Raw genomic sequence first — 19,389 nt, 5'->3', positions numbered from 1 at the left:
CCTAAGCTGCTAATGGAGTAGTATATATAATATACAACTTAAGGCATGCACAGTTGTTAATTATGCTAAACTAGGGAAAACAGAAAAAACAATCAAATATTACTAATAAACGGATGACTGTGACTTACCAAGTTTACTTTAGCTGACCTTGAAGATAAACATACTTTCTGTTCAGTTCACATCTACCTGCTGGGGTCAAAACTTGATAGCTTGTGACTTAATTGCAACTTTTGGTTTGTTAACCTTCTTCTCATGCCATCACATAAGTACTTTTAAATATGTATAACATATATAATTATCTATCATTTAAAAATATATTTTTATATATTTATGTGGTTTGGATTCTCCCATGAATTAAACACAGATTAAATATTTATCCTTCCTCTAGTAAAGTAATTTGAATTGCAGTGTGAACTCTGTAAACTTGAAAAATTGCATAGCATGAAACTTTTCCTATTTGAAACAGTTTGTTTTGTCACTGCTGACTTTTCAGAAAGGTACACTTGCATATCAATAAAACTGGCATGAGCCTTGAAGTGGCTTCCTCCTCTGCTTCCCTATTGCTGTCTTGTGTTACGGTTCATCCTATTGCAGAAATGAAAAGACCACAGAGAAGGTTATAGTAAGTTCTGTGCTCTGGAATCTCTGATTCTTTTCATCTTGGTTGTGTTTTCTGGGGAAGGTCATGCTGCAAAACTCTGAGAGATAATAAATTCATTTCAGCTCCCCTGAACAGAAATATTGCTCACCCTGCTACTCTGTGGCAAGGTGTTTTTGAAAGCAAATTTATGCCTTTGAATTTCTGGAAGGATAGCAAATATTTTTTTCTCAGACATGCATCCCATTATCTTCAGGCTTTGCTGGGAGAATGGAGTGAGTCAGCAGCCTGGTGTGGGCTGGAATATTTGTGATGAAATTTGCAAATACCTGAAACAAGTGCCTTTCTCTGAGGAAAGCGCATTGAAATTAATGCTGTTGTCATGAGGCTGCTTACACTAGAACAGACCACATTAGTGAGCTGATGTAAAAATAATGCTGTGGAGAAGAGCATGTGTGTGTGTGGTTAATGTGCTGCTGTGGAGTCAGATTACATCGCTAGCAGAAACTTCCTGTGTGCTTTAAAGCAAGTTACTGGTTCTTTCTGAGATTCTCATGTCTCCTTTTGTAAATAGGAATATCCCTTTGCTTTGTAGGGATCCTATGGAAACAGGTACACTGCAACACTCAGTGCTATTGCATGTAGAGCACATCGGTGCCTCATCAGCTGATGTTTAGTGGAATCAGTCTCAAACCTTCCCCCCCTTCTTGGTTAAGTGAAAAACAAGTAGAATTTGAGGCAGCTCCTCCTTGTAGAGGTGTGGTGTGAGCAGTGCATCTGCTGCTTGTGCAGTGATCTCTAGCAGGCAATATATGCTGGGGGGAGGTTGTTCTGATTTGTTTTGTAGTGTGGAGGGGAACAATGCTGCACAGGGCTGTGGATGGGAAGAGCTTTGCTGAGCCTTTGAAGAAACACGTGAAATCTAAAAGAATATTGTTGCATATCTGCAGAAAATGTCAGACATAGGACAAAGGTTCAAATGAAACCTGTCAGCTCTTATATCTGCTGGAGGGTAGGAAGGCTCAACAGAGGCATATGGGCTGGCTAGATTGATGGGATGAGGCAAACTGTATGAGGTTCAACAAGGCCAAATGCCAGGTCCTGCTCTTGGGTCACACCAACCCTATGGAGCACTACAGGCTGGGGACAGAGTGGCTGGAAAGCTGCCCAGCAGGAAAGGCCCTGGGGGTGCTGGTGACAGTGGCTGAACAAGAGCCAGAGTGTTCCCAGGTGGCCAAGAAGGCCAATGGCATCCTGGCTTGTACCAGCACTAGTGTGGCCAGTGACTACCCCCTGTGCTGGCACTGCTCAGGCATCTGCAATCCTGGGGTCAGTTCTGGGTCCCTCCTGAAAGGAAAGACTTTGAGGTGCTGGAGGGAGTCCAGAGGAGGGAATGGAGCTCAGGAAGGGTCTGGAGCACAAGTCTGCTGAGGAGCAGCTGAGGGAGCTGGGGGGGCTCAGCCTGGAGAAAAGGAGGCTCAGGGGGGACCTTCTCTCTACAACTCCCTGGCAGGAAGTTGTAGCGAAGTTGGGGGTCGGAGGTGGAGATTCAGATTGGATATTAGGAAAAATTTCTTCACTGAAAGGGTAGTCCAGCCCTGGCACAGGCTGCCCAGGACAGTGGTGGAGTCACTATATTCTTGGAGGGATTTTAAAGACCTGTCTGTGGCAATTGGGGACTTGGTTTAGTGGTGGCCTTGGCAGCGTTAGTTTATGCTTGGACTCAGTCATCTCAAGGGTCTTTTCCAACCTAATGAGTCTGTGATTCCATGATGTCTTGAGAAGTTTCTGTACACTCCTCCAGCTATATGTGCATGGTTGTTTTTCACTGCTGTTTAATGCTAAACGCAGGAACAAAACCAAACCCTCCTGTGCTTGTTTTCTCTCCATTACAGAAACAGGAGGTGTGTGGAAACCTGACTTTACAGCATCACATGCTTGAACCAGTGCAAAGGATTCCTCGTTATGAGCTTCTCCTGAAGGACTATTTAAAGAAACTTCCAGAAGAATCTCCTGACAGGAAAGATGCTGAAAGTACATATAAACTCCTCTCTGTCTAATTAGCACAATAAAACCTTGGGCAGCTTTTTCATCGCATGTTCAGATCCTTACAACTAAGACTATGGTAGAAATGGAGGTTTGAATTAATCAAAATATTGCCAAACAAAGGGATTTTGAATGCTTTTGGAGCAGAGAAGAAAAGGGTTGGGATGCCAGCTCTAGAAATGAAGGGAGCTTTGGCAAATAAACAGTGACAATATATTGAAGTTGGTTGTTGTAGAACATCTGGTGTTTTTGTTTAAGCCATTGTATGGCCAAGGACAAAGACAGGAGGACATCTTTGCAATAGCTAGAAGAAGAAAGTAAGAACAGTTTCAAATGTATATTGTATTCAAATATGTATTTCTTGCCAAGAAAGCTGGTTAGACTCTGTTAACATGGAGAAACAAGGGAAATGGACTTCTCTTGGTTTCAAGGTGTCTATGATCTCAACTAAAACAGGCAAGCCTTGTTTTAGGAAAACAAATATTCTTGTGAAGAATTAAATGAGACTTTTAGTAGGTGATTCCTGGAAGTTGGGGGTTTTTTTATCACTGAGCACTTTGGCTTGTCTAACACTTTGAAGAGAGAAGGATGAACCATTAATTGCACATGGACCAGCTGAATATGCAGAAGTGCTTATGTCTCTTAACTGCCTGTGCAACTGCAGTTGTGTAGGAAGAACAGTCAGGGAGGTGAAAAAAACCCTCAGGGTGCTATTAACAGATCTAGTCTGGAGAGTGTATAACTGTTGGTACCTTTATTGCAGAGTCGCTGGAGTTGATATCAACAGCTGCGAACCATTCCAATGCCGCCATCCGGAAAATGGTGAGTAGCAATTCCAGAATGGAATGGTGATCAGATTGAAACACCTGGCTGAACCAATGGTCCCCCATTGCAACAGGCTCAGTACAGTAGACTGGGGAGGAATTTCAAATACTATCAGTCAGACTTTAAACATCAGTAGGATTTCTGAGTTCTCTTTATCATAAGTGATCATTCTGCAGTTAGCATGGGTTGCTGGGCTTAAATTTCACTCTCCTTGTTCGTGAGGACCCAATGGGTTGAAAAAGGAGGTCTTCATAAAACTCATTATTTGCTTTTCCATGAAAAGCATTGAAAGTATTCCAGTTAGGTCCATTCACAAGGTGTCCTTGCAGATTTTGACACCATTTGTTTAGTCCTACAGGTCTTCAGCAGATTGAAGGTTGTTTTGGTTTGATTTTGGCTCATCTTAAATGTACAGGGTGTGCATTTAGTGTGTATCAGTAGCTTTGGAAAGCTGTAGTTCTAAAACTGAGCAGTCAGACCATGGAGGATTTGAACATTGGCACATGCTTTGCATACAGGAGAGCTAGTGCATTGCCATTGAAGTAAATGGACTTTATAGCTGCAGATGTTATCCCTTTGGTGCACCCAGGTGTCTCAGGAGCTCTCATATCCAACAGATCCAAAATGCTGCATATCCAGCTTAACACCCACCAACCATTTGTGAGTACAAGGTTTATGTCCCCTTCCCTCTCGGACCCTTACTTCCTCCCTCAGCTGGCAGGGACACCGTGGGACCACGTTTCCTGTGGCTGTTACAGGAAAGTAACCAGCTGATGTCTGTGTATTTTCAGTATGTCTGAAAACACAGTTTGGAAACCATCTGTTTCTGTTTGAGTCTAGTGTGTTCTCTTGATAAGGATATATTTTGGTGGAAATTTTTCTGTTTTGGGGCCTTGAACATCTCTTTCCATGTTGGATGCGTTTTCTGTTAGTACACAAAAACCTATTGGAAAAGGCTGCTATAATAATTTTGTGGCATGAGATCTAAGCCAAACCAAAAGGAAAGTGAGTTCTGTAGCAAACTCTCCAAAAGTTAGTGGAGGGTTGAATTAAGTGTTGGCTGCTTCCTCCTGTTGTGGTGCAGTAGAAGAAATAAATCATGCTTCCAATTCTGACTTTTCCTAGAAGTGCAGATGTTCCTCAGGTTTTGGATCTATTCTCAGTGTCCTAGTTTCTCCCTTAAAATAAAAATAGTTTGATAAGTTCACTGTTGTTTTTTCCTTGTTTGTTTGTTTGTAAATTAGTGGGATCTCGTGCTCATCTTTCCATTTGGTGGGAAAAAATCTACTGCCTTTTGGGGCTTAGGTAATTTGCTTACTTGTTTTTAGTCCACAGTTCCCACCTTCCATTTTGTTTGCAGAGTTTATTTTAATGGTTTGGGGGTTTTGGTTCTTTTTTAGTGGCGCTTTTTTTTTCACATTTGTTTACTCATTGGTCAGAAGATTTGACTAGGACAGGAACTGATGTGTGTGTATTTGTGGTGAAAATTCTCAAGTCAAATGCGGGTAAATAAAGTTTGTGAAGACCTGAAATTCCAGGCTAATCATAGGTAGGTAGATGTATGATTTAGAGATCTGTTTGGGTATGTATTTGGGTAAAATTGGGTCCGTCTCAGTCCTCACTTTCTGGCCATTCACTGGCAGTGCTCTTTGGAGCACATCAATCCAGCTTTGGGCTGAAAGCTAAACCTCTCCAAAGGCTGTAACTCAGGAACAAGATTTTCACACCTTTATTATTTCGGCTTGTCGACTCTCCTGCACTGCTTAATAAAGCAGCTGCAAGTGACTTGAGTTACCTTTATCCATTTGAATACTGTGTAGAGGGACTTTTGCTATTTGGATGACTTAATATAAAGTAGAAACAGTGTTTTGCTGAAAAGGAAATAGTAATTTCTTCATATCGAATTTTGACCCAGACAAAAGGATGCCTATATGACATTAAAACTATATTTTAAGCATTTTGACCTGCCTGTTTCAGAGGTGCTTTTGGCCATGGAGGCCCCTGCACAGGACAGCAGCACTTCCCAGGCAGCTGAGGTTTCACACCTAGCTTAGAGCTGCAGAATGTGACCAGCAACAACACGAGGTGACACTTCTCAGAAGCTGAGAAATGGTCATATTGTGGCAGAACTCTTAGTCTGAGCTGTGTGGTGGAAGTTTGGAAATTGTTTGGTAACATACTGGTCTCCAACTTGGCCATTGATTATACTGGACCCAATGTCATTGCTTCTAAAGATAATGACTCCAAAGTGTTAATGGTTGGACTCAATGACCTTAGAGATCTATCCCAGCCTTTATGATTCTATGATACAAATTTATTTTGAATAGTAATGTATAAAAATATCAAATAGATTGATCTCAAAATGTCATTAAGATGGTACAATCAGTTATGACTCCTAAGTGACTAATCCAGAGTGGTAAAGAGTACTGATTGAGTATGGAAGAGGTACCCATTAATTTTTCAAAATACTAAGCTATAGCAGAAATGAAAGACTATTTTCTTTCCAACTTATTTGCACTTACCACATAAATGATGCTGTGGGCAATAGACCAAGTGAAATTAATTTTTTTATTTAAATTGCTGGGGTTTGTACTTGCAGGAAAAGATGCACAAGCTTTTAGAAGTCTACGAGCGCTTGGGTGGTGAAGAGGATATTGTTAACCCAGCCAATGAGCTCATTAAGGAAGGACACATTCAGAAACTTTCAGCAAAGAATGGCACAGCTCAGGATAGGTATTTATTCCTGGTGAGTGTCGTTTTAGTTGCGCTTTTATTTTCAGCGTTTTGCTCAGGTTGGGTGGGATTGTGAGCAGCTCGGCTTACTGGAAGGTGTGATTCTGTGGTGCATTTCCATCTTCCTAAGCTCAAATGCAAAAAAAGCATTCACCAGCTGAGCCCAGCTACTCCTTCTTCTGAGCAGCAGTTTTCTTTTGAAGCTTTGTCTTTGAGGATTTCCTTCCTTCTTCCATGGTGTCAGGCCCAAGGGATCTTTCCCATCTCCTCAGAGGCTGAGGTTTTGCAGAGTGTCCAAGAAGGTGGTTTCCAGCCATACCACCTTGCTGCAGGAGATGGCCAACTCCTGATGGCATGGAGAGAGTAGCTCCCATGTGCTCTCAAGACAGTCGAATTTGGAGGGAGGGGGAGAAGGGAGAAGGCTGACATGTTTCTGTCTGCCCACTTCTTTCACTAATGATCCATCAGCCTGGCTTGTGCCCTAAACTTCTTCTTGAGAATTATGTCCTAGAGTAAAACATACCAGAGTCCTAAAACACCACAGTGCAGGCTGTGTCCAGCATGTAACTCCTGGAGTTATCTCTTCCCTCATTGCAGTTTAACAGCATGGTGCTATACTGTGTGCCAAAGCTGAGGCTGATCGGGCAGAAGTTCAGCGTTCGGGAGAAGATGGACATTGCAGGACTGCAGGTTTGCATCTCTCCCTTTTCTCTGTTTTAATGCTTCCCTACTTGATGGCTTCAGGTCCCCTCTGAACCCAAAAACATAGTATTATATGCATGTAAAAATGTAATAGAATTCTGAAGTCCAGCTTTGGATCACTGTGGATCAATCCAGATTTTCCACTGCAAGAAAGACCTTAAGGTGCTGGAGTGCTTCCAAAGAAGGGAATGGAGCTGGGGAAGGGTCTGATGAGGAGCAGCTGAGGAAGCTGGAGGAGCTCAGCCTGGAAATAAGGATGCTCAGTGGAGACCTTCTCACTCTCTACAACGATCTGAAAGGAGGTCATAACCATCTGTGGGTCAGGCTCTGCTCCCAGGCTGACAGGATGAGAGGAAATGGCCTCAGGTTGCACCAGGGGAGGTTTTTGTTGGATATTAGAGAAAATTTCCTAACTGAAGGAGTTGTCCAGGCACAGCACAGGCTGGCCAGGGCAGTGGTGGAGTCACCGTGCCTGGAAGTATTCAAAAAACATGTGGATATAGCACTTGAGGTCATGGTTTAGTGCTGAACATGGTGGTGGTGCTAGGTTGATGGTTGGACTTTATGATCTTAAAGGTCTTTTCCAGCCTTAATGACTTTGTGATCATATCTCTTTTTTGTTTTGTTTGAATTATTATAAGGCAATAATTCGAAGGGGCATAGACTAATTGTGTACATGCTTTGATTGAAAGCCTTCCCTCATTCCCTGGCTGATACAGGAGCCACCTTCTCCCCCTGCTGCTGTAGGAGACTGGTTCGTGATACAGATCTACAGGTTTTGTAGCAAGACAACTATGGAAACCCTTAATTTTTCTACTGTACTCTAAATGATCCTTTGGATGAAGCATTTCCAAGAATGACTGTATTTGTAACTCATTAAATATGATGGAAAGACAAGGGAGACGAGTGAGAAGCTGACATGTGCTTTTTACAGGTCCAAGAAATTGCCAAGCAAAACGTGGCTCATACGTTTTCCATAACAGGAAAAAAGAGATCACTGGAGCTACAAGCCAGGTATGGTACTTGTTTTCTCTTTGGAGGTTTGTGACATTCATGGAGGAATTGATGATCACAGGGGTATGGCTGTGCTAGTGTGACAGTGCTTTAAAGCATGAGGTGAGCCCAGAGATGGGTAATTTGGATATGCAAGGGAATGTTGATCCTGAGTCAAAGTGTGTCATAGTGATCTATTGATTGGCTTTATTGCATGCTTACAGTGTTCATAGTAGTGCTTGTAGGTTCCATTGTATTAATAATTCAAATATTTTAGACATTTGGTAGTAATTACAGTCAGTAACTATTACTAATGTTTATAAAATAGTGTATAGCAAAGCCAAAATCTTAATGGATATAAAGCTGTGAAGCTGTGAATCAAATTTACTGAAAATACTGGAAGTAGAATGATGATGTTTTTTCTATTTTTCTTTTGTTTTAACAGGACAGAAGAGGAGAAGAAGGAGTGGATTCAGGTTAGTACACAGCAGTAATGATCATGAGGGCAGTCACCATGCAGGCAGCGGTTAGAATTACCATGTATGTTCTTGCAGTTTGACTTGCAGAGGCACTGTCTGATGGCAGTCCTAGTTTTTAACTTAAATGGTAGTGAGTTAACACCACCACTTAAGGTTTTTAACTTTCCCTTTCATTTATAAAGGGTTTTTCACCAAATGTTAATCTCTCATAGGAAGATGGGTATGACTTTTTTGTAATGCTTCTCATCTTTGCTGGACTTTTTGTCTCAGGTCATTCAAGCCACAATTGAAAAGCACAAACAGAACAGTGAGACATTCAGAGCTTTCAACAGCTCTTTTTCACAAGAGGAGGAACATCTTCCTGATTCTTCAGTAAGTACCAGTGCTTCATTCTCCTTTGTCAGAACAGTTTTACCAACAGTTAAGACTGACACAGCTAACTTTAAGGTAGTGGAGTCTTGTTCTGGCTTTGTATATGACATTAGGGCACAGTCCGCTCCATTTCTCTGGCTCTCAGCCGTGGCTCAGTCACAGTTACTCAGCTGTGCAGGTATGCAATAAATTACCCATGGCAATTCAGTGCCAGAGACCCATCAGTCATGTTTTCCAGGCTGGTGGCTCAGTTAGCAGAACAGGTGTAATTGCTTGGTGGTGTGAGTGCTTGGCCGCCGGGAATGTTGTTCGTGTGCCTGGGAGATTTTCCCCATCTCCTGAGAAATGCATTTTGGAATTGTTTCCTTTTTTTTATTTTATTATTATTTTAAAATATTTTAAAGACTCAAAAATGATTCATTTTATAAGGAACTTAATATTCTGTCTTATGGATAATAAATATACTTCAGAAAAAATACGCTTCAACTAAATATGCAAAATAGTATTGAAAGTTTGTTCTGTTTATACTGTAATCAGTTATACTTGGTTATAGCATAATGTATCATCACCCTGTGCTATGTTTGCTAGGAATTTTGTTTTGGAAGTACTCACATGAGGACAGTAACAATATCTCTCCATTCAACTTGAAAATGATGGTGGTAACTTTAGCCATAGGCATTGGCTGCAAGCTAAAGAGGAGAAGGCCTGGGAGAGCAGAATACTTAGGAACTTCCTGCAGTGCTACTTGTGAGTTGATGATTTCAGAGGTCAAACATGGTAGATCTTGGAGCATAGGGAGAGAAGGTCCATCTGCAGAGACTGAACTTTGGGAGTTTTTTATTACCCCCCTCCCAAGCCCTCCTAAACTGTTCATTTATTTTTTGTTTTGGTATCATTCTTGACATCTCTCCTATCCCAGGATTGATTCAGTAACTCAGTAATCTGGATTTTCATCTGACTGATTTTTCAGGTGCCTCAGGAGAGATGTTGGATATTCATTTCATCCTGGTTTTATCAGACTGAAGTGGAGGTCTTCCCAAACTTCCAGAGTCTAGAATCCTGTTGCTAATAGCAGCCAGCAAGGAGCCATTTTCAGAATCTGACGTAGCTTACTGATCCTGAACTATTAATCAGCTAAAAGTACTCTGAAAAAAATTAGAAAATAATCAATTCATGCCTATATTTTTCAGCTAATTCATGGCTGCCTTCAGAGCCAAGATGTCGTGATGGAAAAATATCTTTAGTAAATAAGCAAACTAATAAGCACATTTCTCTCCAGCCTATTAAGACACAGTGTGTGTTCAACTTCATGATTCTGATCTTGCTTTGTAAATTCCATTTGATTTTGCTTCTGTGTTCATGGTGTAGCCACATGTTTATATTCTGCTCTTTGTAAAAGTCAAGCAGAGCAGGAGTCTGTTTTCTCTCTGGCTGTGATATTAATGCAGCGTGCACCATAATTTCTTTAATGCCAGAATGCATTTTTAGGTTACCTAGATAATCAACTTTGAAAACCAGTGTCACGGCTAAATGTGGCAGAAGTTGCTGTTAGTTAAAAAGAGCTGAAGGTATTCCTGTAAGGAAAACTGGAGAATTACTGAGAACATTCTTAGCTGCCATACACTGCAGTAAGCAGCATTCACCATAAGTATCTCATCATCTATGGAATATTGGGCAGCAGCTTGAGGGGGAAAAATGACAATAATCTTCCTTTTTCGCTCTCATGAGTCAAGAAATAGATACACACTCATGGATTCCAGGCTGGATCTGTAACAGCTAATAGAAATTGGCCTCTGGTTCTAACAGGCCTGTAGAAAAACAGCTAAATTGCTTTTCTCCCATCCTTGACCATACATTTACTGTGCTACAGTGCTTAGGACTGGTCGCAGTTCATGACCACTGCACACCATTGTGTGCAACTCTGACCATGCTTGTGTTTCCCTGCTGACTTCCATAAGCTCATACCAACATTACAGCTTGATTTCAGCCTGAAATCTGCCTACAGAAGACTTGTGGTTTCTGAAAGGCGCAGAGATCTGAAAGTTGACCTGACTCTTTAAATTATGCCTGTGCAATAGTCTGTACCAATTAATGAACTCTCATCTGCCAGGAGGGGAATATTCAATGTCATTGCCAGTCAGTCCCAGGTAGGGTGATGGGAGCAGTAGTCTTTTGAAAGAAGTCATTTTAGAAAGCTTCAGAGTTCCTTTCTGTCTTAGTGCCTCCATTTCCATCTGCAGTATTTCCAGGCTATGTGAAAGGTGATTCTAAAGCTATCTAAAAATGTTCCCAAGGAAAAGAGCCTTTTTCACCACTGCTTGATCTCAGAAGAGTTGGAGTCTTGTGGTATGGGGAAGAACCTGGTTTGTGCAGTATTGAAAGGCTGGCAAGGAAAAGTGCTGCAGAGAGCTGACCTCTCTGGAAGTGGCATCTCTAAGATTGGAGATTGAGAATGCTCCTGTTACTTAAACCATGATTTTTAGATGCTCAGTCATCAGCATTTCCCTCCACAGTTTCTGTCCCTCCTTGTAGTTCTGGGATAGTTCTGACAAATTCGTCAATAACTGTATTCATGCCAGATCTCACACACTCTGAGCAGTAATGGTAGCATAATGGTGAGAAGCCCTGTTGAAATATTTTCCAGGTAATAGTAGAGGGTATTTGATTTTTAGCCCATTATTCCAACTAAACATTAAATGGGCATGGGGGTCTGAACAGCCAACTGAAGACATTTACTCTTTTTCTTAAACTTGCTGGGTTTTTTCTCAATCTCTTCTTCAGACCCCTTTTTTTTTGCTCAACATTTCCCTTTCCTAAGTCCCCTGTCACAGCACAGAGTTGTCCTTTCACTAGGCAGAGTAAATCACCGGGTTGATTAGGATTCCAGTGGAAAGAACCCTCTTTCCACAGGGCTGGGGAACAGATGTGAACACCCTAGGGTTGCTGGTTTTTAGCTGAGGCAAAAATGGCTGGGTAGGGATGCTTCCCTTTAATGCTGTCACATTCCCTGGGGAAGTGCTCTGAAGTGGCACAGCCTTGGCCCCAGGGGAAGCATTTGCTTCTTTCCTCCTTCTCAAGAGTCGATTGATTCTATTAGAATATAAATAGATACAATAAAGTATCAGAATGAATAGCTCTTCAATTTGGCCACTCACAGCTACAGATCAGTTTGTTTCCAATAACAGAGATTAAACCTTTTTGCTTTGAAATGGAACTAAGCCATAGTGCAAAAATGCTCTGGCCATTTGGATAACCTGGAAATGCAAGATGTTGGCTGACTGACAAAGGAAGAATGATCTATGGGAATAGCAGGAGAATGTATCATAAAGAGTCTAATACTTTGAGAACCCCCTGTAAACTAGCAAGCTCCCTGTAAATAAGTGGCAGATGAGATGATTTTCCATTCTTTTCAGGATGTAGCCTATGATTTTTTGTACAAAGGTACACAAGCTTGTTATTTGCCCTATATATGTATGGAATACATATGGAGAGATTAATGTTATAATACATTCATATGTTATATGTATTAATAATATATTAATATACATAGATGTACAAACATTTATGTGTATTCAATCCATACACATCTCTATGATTGAATACATAGAAATGCCACTTTGCATTTATGAAGAGGCTGAGATCTATTGCAGTGAAGAGAAGTAGTGTTTGCATGGAGTAAGTACTGTTCCTTCCAGAATCCAGTGCCTTGCTGATTTGGCTGGTGTCCTTCAAATCATGGCATTGGCTTTGTGCAGCACATGGGGCACAGGCACAGGTTGTACCCAAAGGCACGCTGGTAATTCGGTGCCATCTGTACAGTCATCCACTATCTGAGGGTGGCTGAGGACATGTGCAACTTGTGCACATGGTCTAGTAGAAGGTGTCCCTGCCAGTGGCAGGGGGCTGGGTTGAGATGAGCTTTAAGGTCTCTTCCAACCCAAATCATCCTGTGATTATGTGATATGATTCTGTGAATTACAGTGTATTCACAAGCATAGAGTTGAGGAGTTGAAAGCAAAAATTTTTGTTGCTTTCTCTTTTTTTCCTTATTTTACCTCTGTGTTTTATTTTCTTTTCAATGTATAATATAGATAGCCAGCACCAGCTCAGTGGAATCAATGCCAGGAGCAGATGGTGGTGGTCCACTTGGAGGGGTAAGTAATTTGAAGCTAATATTCAGGCAGAGCAGGGGTGGTGGGGTGGGTTACAATTCCTTTGTAGGAGGAAAATAAATCATACTTCAATACATGGGTTTATTTCCTGCTGTATGTGGCTGCAGCTGTGCTGTCCTTAACTTCTTGGCTAAGTTACACCCACAGCTACTTGCAGTCTGCAGCATCAGGGAATTTGAGTCCTGCTCATACATGTTGCACATGCATGTGAGCCTGGTTGGGGGGAACCTCACTGGGGGGAAGTTGGTTCTTAGAATTTGTAGCACTGGGGTTCAGGGTTTATTCCGGGCGTTTTTTTGGAGGAGGGGGTTTGGGTTTGGGTTTTGTTGGTTTTTTTGCTGCTGTTGTTTGGTTTTGTATGTGTTTGTGTTTAAATTGTGATAGGGAGCTACACTAAATGCTTGGAGGGAGGAGGGCAAGAAGAGACCAGGAAACCTGTCTGGTTAATGCTGTGCATTGTGTAACTCAGGATTTCAACTGCAGAACCAAATTTTGATGAACACATCTGCCATAGTATGCTTTTGGTGTTTCTGCCAGTGCAGATGAGGAGATGGTAGTACTTTTGTATCTCTCTGGTCTGTGAGTGATTGGCTGCTGCAACAGCAAAATACACTCTCAAAGGTATTTTTCATTTTGCTCAGTACCAACAGCTGTGACTGCTGCAGAGTCAAACCAGAGGATTTGATAAGGTCTATTTTTTAGCATTCTTATCTCTCCCTTCTAGAATAAACGGTTTTGAGGAAATGCCTCAGGGTCAGCTGAGGTTACTGAAAAAGCCTCCTCAAGAACAACCCAGAAAACCGTGAGACTAGCTGTGCTGTAGGGTCGTTTTAATAACAAAGGAGCCACTTAGCAGCTCCTCCAGACTTCTGGCCAAGCTTGGAACCTTCTGGTAGAATGGACAGTGTCAATGAGAAGCTGTTAAACAAGCCAATAACCCGACTTAAACAAACCCCAGCTTATTAAAAATAGGTGTTTGTTATGTGTGCCCCTTGCTGGTTATTGTTTGTTCACACTTCGTATTTTCCCTAAGCAATTTTTTTTCTTTATCTGGAGTCAGTTTAGTGATTAGTGTCCCTGTGCCCTGAGTTACAGATGTTAAGAGTGAGTGAGCTACTTAGGAAAAAAAGACGGTTTATATAGTATTCAAATAAAAAAAATAATTCTGTTGGTCTTAAGTTTCTTTGGGAAATGTAAATTGTATCTATAATTAAAAAAGTTAGATCTTTTTAGTTCATTATATGTAGTTGTGTCAGTGATTTGCATAGCCTATCTGGGCCCATTAAAAAATTTTGCTTAAGTCGTGTATTTAAATAAAAAAATTAATTCCTGAGATAGAAATAAAAATGGAGTTGATCAAAAAGAAGCTAAAAATACCCCAAATTGGATAGTATTGATTCTGGGCTCTAATTCTTCCGCAAATAGATAACACTAGTGCGAGCAATTAATAAAGATGTTAGTTGCAGCTTTAGAAAGTATGAATTTTTAATGCTGACAGCCCTTTAGAAACAGCTCAGTGAGAGCACAAAGTACATCATGTGCTCAGCAGCTTCACACGCAAACCACTTGGTGGTAGTGGTGGCCAACGAACTGGGAGCTCCTCCCTGTGCTCCCTGGAGCTGCTGGGGACCTGCTGCCATGTGCTGGTGTTCATGTCTGCATAACCAGTGAAATCCTCCTGCGGGAAGGGTCGTGGACAGCATCGTGGTACCTCTTGGCTCAGTTACCTCACTGCTCTGCACTGCTGGAACAGTTTGTGCTGAGCCTTCTGTGTGCGTGAAGGAAGGATGAGCCTGTGGAAGACTCTTAAACCGTCTCAAACCTTGCATGTGTGACATTCATGTGTAGAGAAACAAACTAAAAAATTCTCAACACAAGATTTACTCTATAATTTCAAATAATTTCTCACCAATATTCAGTGTTTCCAGAAGCATCTGCTGATGTTCTACCCCCTTGTGGGTGTATGTAATGTAATTTTTAAGTGGAAATATACCTGTAAGAGCGTAATAAGGAGGAAAAGAATTGAAATCCCTTTGTGCTCATGTATCTGCTCATGTAAGAGTTTCATCAGGCTGTGTCTATGTTTCATGGACAGCATTGAGGCTGAATTTCTACCTCCTGGGCCAGACAGAATGAACTACCTGGCACAAGTTGCCCAGAGAAGCTGTGGCTGCCCCATCCCAGGCAGTGTCTGAGGCCAGGTTGGATGGGGCTTGGAGCAACCTGGGCTAGTGAAAGGTGTCCTTCTCATGGCAGGGGGTGGAATGTCATGAGCTTTAAGGTCACTTCCAACCCAGGCCACTCTTTGATTCTACTAATATATAGCAAGTAATACATAATGCCTGAGCCCACTGGTTTTCTCGCTGTTCCTTCCAGCTTTTTTGTGATTCTTTCCTGCTTTTCAGAAGCAAGTGGAGGCTATGATGGTTCACCAATGATGAGATGTCTGCTTTCCTAAGCAGGCCAGCCATGGGCCTTCACCTTACAGTCACATGAGCTGTACCTCTTGCTGGGGTATACACTATTTTCCCACCAAACTTTTAAAGTTGAAGGAAACATATCAGGATGTAGAGTTAAATGCAGCAGTCGAGTCAAAGCAAATCAGTGGTCAGAAGAGCCTGATCTTAAAGAAGTAGTAGTAGAGTCTGGCTCTGAATAGATTTTATGTGAGGGTTTTTTCTTGGTAGACTCATCACCTTCAAAACAGAGCTGAGTACACTGAGAAAGATGAGAAATATGACAATTATTCAAGTGCATTAGTATCAAGATACTCCAGCTGATGCTGGGCCAGCTCTGTGCTAGCATCCCTTTGAACAAGCATAAGCAGTAAATGGAGTAGCTTGTGTAATAAAGGGCACAGTTGCAAAGTGACTGTTAGATTTATCTTTGATGAACCATGTTTGTGAGTTACAATGCATGTCCTTGTTTTCCACAAAAACCACTCTGTTCAGATGATGTGTTAGGAGCATGTGGCAAGGTCAACTGAGCCATCACTGGGTGGGATGTAGTGCAGACCTTGCTGCACCTTGCCCATGCAGTGAGGTCTCCTGGTTTTCATAGGGAAGCAAAGCAAAGGGCTTTTTAATTCTTTGTCAGTGTCAGCAGTTAAAGGACATATTATTGAAGAAATCTTTCTTCTACAATTGCTCACTGGAATTTGCCAAGTCATAAAGAAAATACTTTTTCATTTTTATTATCTTTTCTACAGTTGCAGTAGCAATGTTTCAGACTCCTGTGTTCTCAGTGTATTCTCGCAGTGGTGAGAAAGATCATGAAATATTGCTGGCATTCATCAAGCACTTAAAGACCTCTTTAGGCCTTTTTGGATTAGTGAAGTTAGTATTAAATGCTTCTTGTATGCTGCAGTGCAAGTGAAAAGATGATGGTGTAAAATAAAAGCTCATGCAGAACTGTCCTAACAAATCTTGCCAAATATAATACACTTTCTGCTTGCTTTCTCTGTCAAATATATTGGTCATGTATTTCTGGAAGTGAACACTGTCCAGACTATTCCACATTGAGGAGGAAGTCAAATAGAAGATTCATTAGAGGAAATACTCAACTTGAGCTTTATCTGTGTTGTAGATCTGTGTTATATGTGTATGTGGGAGGTGAGGGATATTCCTATTGAAGCACAAACCAAATTCATCAATTTCCACATGAAGCAGCCCATTCAATTCATGGTAGAGGAACTTCAGCATTTTTTCTGTGCAGGCACATGTAGGTATCGACTGAAAGCCAAAAGCTGGTTTTGTTTAGAGTTTGCCACAATTATCTTTCAGTTGCAGCTCACAGGGCTAAATGGTGCCCTCATTCATGCTCTTGCCATTCCAGTAACACCAGTGTAATTGTGGGTAATAGAAGAATCAAAAGACTTGTTATGCTGCATGCAAATTTGAACTATTAAGATGAGAAAAAAGAAGGCTGACCAGTGAGGAAATGCTCTGATCTGACAACTTCAGGGCAATCCATCCCTCACCAGTGGAAGGATAATCAGGGTTCTAAAACATTAAATAGCATCTACATCCAAGTCAGAGTGACAGATGGCTGACTTCAGCCAATATGTGTGATACGAATAAAAAAGTTACTCTAGAGGTTGCTGCTGTTCAGTCAAAGCTTTTGGAATCATCCAAATTATCTGCCTTGCTCTGAGGGGTCTGATAGAGGCTGAAGGGTTTGCCAGTGACTCATCCCAGGCATTGTTTCATTGGTGTGATTCAGTGTCATACTGGTTATAGCTGGTTCTTTACAAGAAAAGTGAAATATTTCTCTCTGCTTGAGTGTGGGAGGACTTGGATTTGCAGGCATTTTGTTTTGCTGTGCAATTAATATGTGTGTTTATGGGCTTACAGTGGTTTTCCTGAATGAACAAATCTGTGGCTGTGCTTCACCAAGCTGAATTGCCAAACATCCTATGTGCTTGTATGCAAGTTGGAAACATTGCTATTGCAGCCATAGAAAAGATAATAAAAATAAAAAGATTCAATCCAATTAGAGGTAATTAGCTGTGTTTTGTTGTGTAATAAGGCGTTATAAGGCAGGGTGGTTCCAGCAGCTCTGCTGAAATAGTGTGCTTTCCTCGGTAAGCAGGGAATGCAGGGCAGACTTGAGGAGGCTGCAAGATGGGAGAGTGGTGTCAGCTTCTAAATTTCAATTACTTTTTTTCCTCTAATTGGCCTGAAAACCTCTATTAGTGACTTCTGTAGGTTAGTCATAACCACAGAGGTGAGACCTTAGGGTGAATGGGAGGATTTCCCTGGCACTGGTGACACCTGCCTGGTGATCCCTGGACAGCTGCTGCCAGTTGTGATGCTGCTGTCCTTCTTCCCACTCCCACCTGCCACATCTTTGTGTTAAAGAAAGGCTTTGAAGAAGGGGAGGTTCGTTGAGCCAATTGTTCTCTCTCAAGTGGACTTACATTCCGACTTAGTGTGCATGCATGGCTTAAAGGGAAGAAGGGTTGTCAAGGAGCCCAAAAGCTGTCTGTCCTGGATTTTCAGAACACATGTAAAATACCTCTACCCTTTTGTTTTAGAGGAAATATTTATTCTCCCAGTAGTTTATTAAATGATTGTGACAAGCAAACGAAAATGAAGAGAGTTATCAAACCTCTCTCATGAAAGAGCTGTGCCAGAGGAGCATGATGCAGCCAATCCTTTGGGTGTCCGTGCAGATGCTGCCAGGCTGGGGCAGGCTCACCCCAGGGAGCTGCCACTCCTTTGCACATAGCCAGCTGAATAGGAAGGAGCAATAGTATTTATTTTAGAAAAGAAAGCAAAGCAGAGGGTCTACTTGAAGCTCTATGTGAAATTGTACTTTTGTGCACTGCACGCTGGCATGTTCATCATAGAATCATGGAATAGTTTGGGCTGGAAGAGACTCCAAAGATCATCTTGTACCAACCCCCTGCCATGAGCAGGGACACCTTCCACTGGACCAGGTTTCTCAGAGCCTGTCCAGCCTGGACTTGAACACCTCCAGGTATGGGGAGTCCAGTTCATGCTGGGGCCAGTAATGCTCTTCAGTTTATCAGAAAATTGTGCAATTTGATTTAATTATACCAAGTGACTTTAGGTACCAGCTTAGATGCTCAGATTAAGAGGCTAAACTTGATTGGCCACCTAAACAGCTGATAGGGCATGTCATCTGCCTAGAGCAGTTGATAGCAGGTCCCCAGTTTGGGTGCTCCTGCCTACCTGAAGCTTTTTGCTTCATCATGGGCTGGGAGGAAGCCCAAGAAAACTCCTAAATTAAGCATTTGAAGTTTGGGTGCAAAATCCACTGCCAACACCATTCACTTATTCAGTCTAGCCATCTTCCCCAAAACTTTCATATCTCCTCCCCAACAAGGAAGGAAGTTTACAATACACTCACAAAGTCAACATGTACCTTAACTAAGGAAGAGGTGAGCGTTGGAAGGGAAGCTCTTCTTGAGATGTCCATGTTGGCTGTTCCCCTTCCTCCTCTCCAACAGACAGGGAGAGGACGTCTCTCCATGGCCATAAGGGTATGAGTGGACAGAGTTGGGCTGAGAGCACATAATGCCCCCCAGAAATCCTGGGTGACTGAGGCAGCCATCCAGCCAAGGCAAGCAGCAGAGTTCAGAGTTTAGCAAATTCTTCCCTAGAATGGTGTGAACCCCAAAGAAGATCTTTGTCAATAGAACTCTGTGAATCATTTCTTTATTATCTTTTTAATTCCATACTTGTACTTTTGATTTCAGAGTGATTCCTGTAGGAAATCTTCCAAATCCAAGCGAGACAAGGAGAAACAGGCTTGCAAGAGCTGCAGCGAGAACTTTAACTCCATCACGAAGAGGCGGCACCACTGTAAGCAGTGTGGGGCTGTAAGTATCACAGTGCTCTCAGCTCGAGTTTCTTCTGCAGAGACCATTGAAGACAATGTGGGGAGTTTTTTTGGTGCAGGAACTAAAAGATGTTCTGGTTCTTGGCAAGTGATCATCAGAGTA

The 19,389-nt window shown here is 41.9% G+C and overlaps 1 protein-coding gene across 1 annotated transcript in view; it reads left to right on the top strand.

Moving 5' to 3' along the window:
• FGD3 (FYVE, RhoGEF and PH domain containing 3) overlaps window positions 1-19,389 on the top strand; it is a 50,031-nt gene that overhangs the window by 19,409 nt on the left and 11,233 nt on the right. Inside the window, exons 7-15 of the mRNA XM_009080722.1 lie at window positions 2,494-2,632; window positions 3,408-3,466; window positions 6,069-6,215; window positions 6,800-6,892; window positions 7,839-7,918; window positions 8,343-8,373; window positions 8,647-8,748; window positions 12,840-12,902; window positions 19,144-19,266. Coding sequence (XP_009078970.1) covers window positions 2,494-2,632; window positions 3,408-3,466; window positions 6,069-6,215; window positions 6,800-6,892; window positions 7,839-7,918; window positions 8,343-8,373; window positions 8,647-8,748; window positions 12,840-12,902; window positions 19,144-19,266 — 837 coding nt within the window. The remainder of the gene's footprint in view (window positions 1-2,493; window positions 2,633-3,407; window positions 3,467-6,068; window positions 6,216-6,799; window positions 6,893-7,838; window positions 7,919-8,342; window positions 8,374-8,646; window positions 8,749-12,839; window positions 12,903-19,143; window positions 19,267-19,389) is intronic.

The sequence above is a fragment of the Acanthisitta chloris genome, unplaced genomic scaffold, assembly GCF_000695815.1.
Source record: "Acanthisitta chloris isolate BGI_N310 unplaced genomic scaffold, ASM69581v1 scaffold14578, whole genome shotgun sequence".
Lineage (NCBI taxonomy): Eukaryota > Metazoa > Chordata > Aves > Passeriformes > Acanthisittidae > Acanthisitta > Acanthisitta chloris.
Note: the sequence above shows the minus strand (reverse complement) of the source record. Positions and strands in the feature narration are given on the sequence as shown.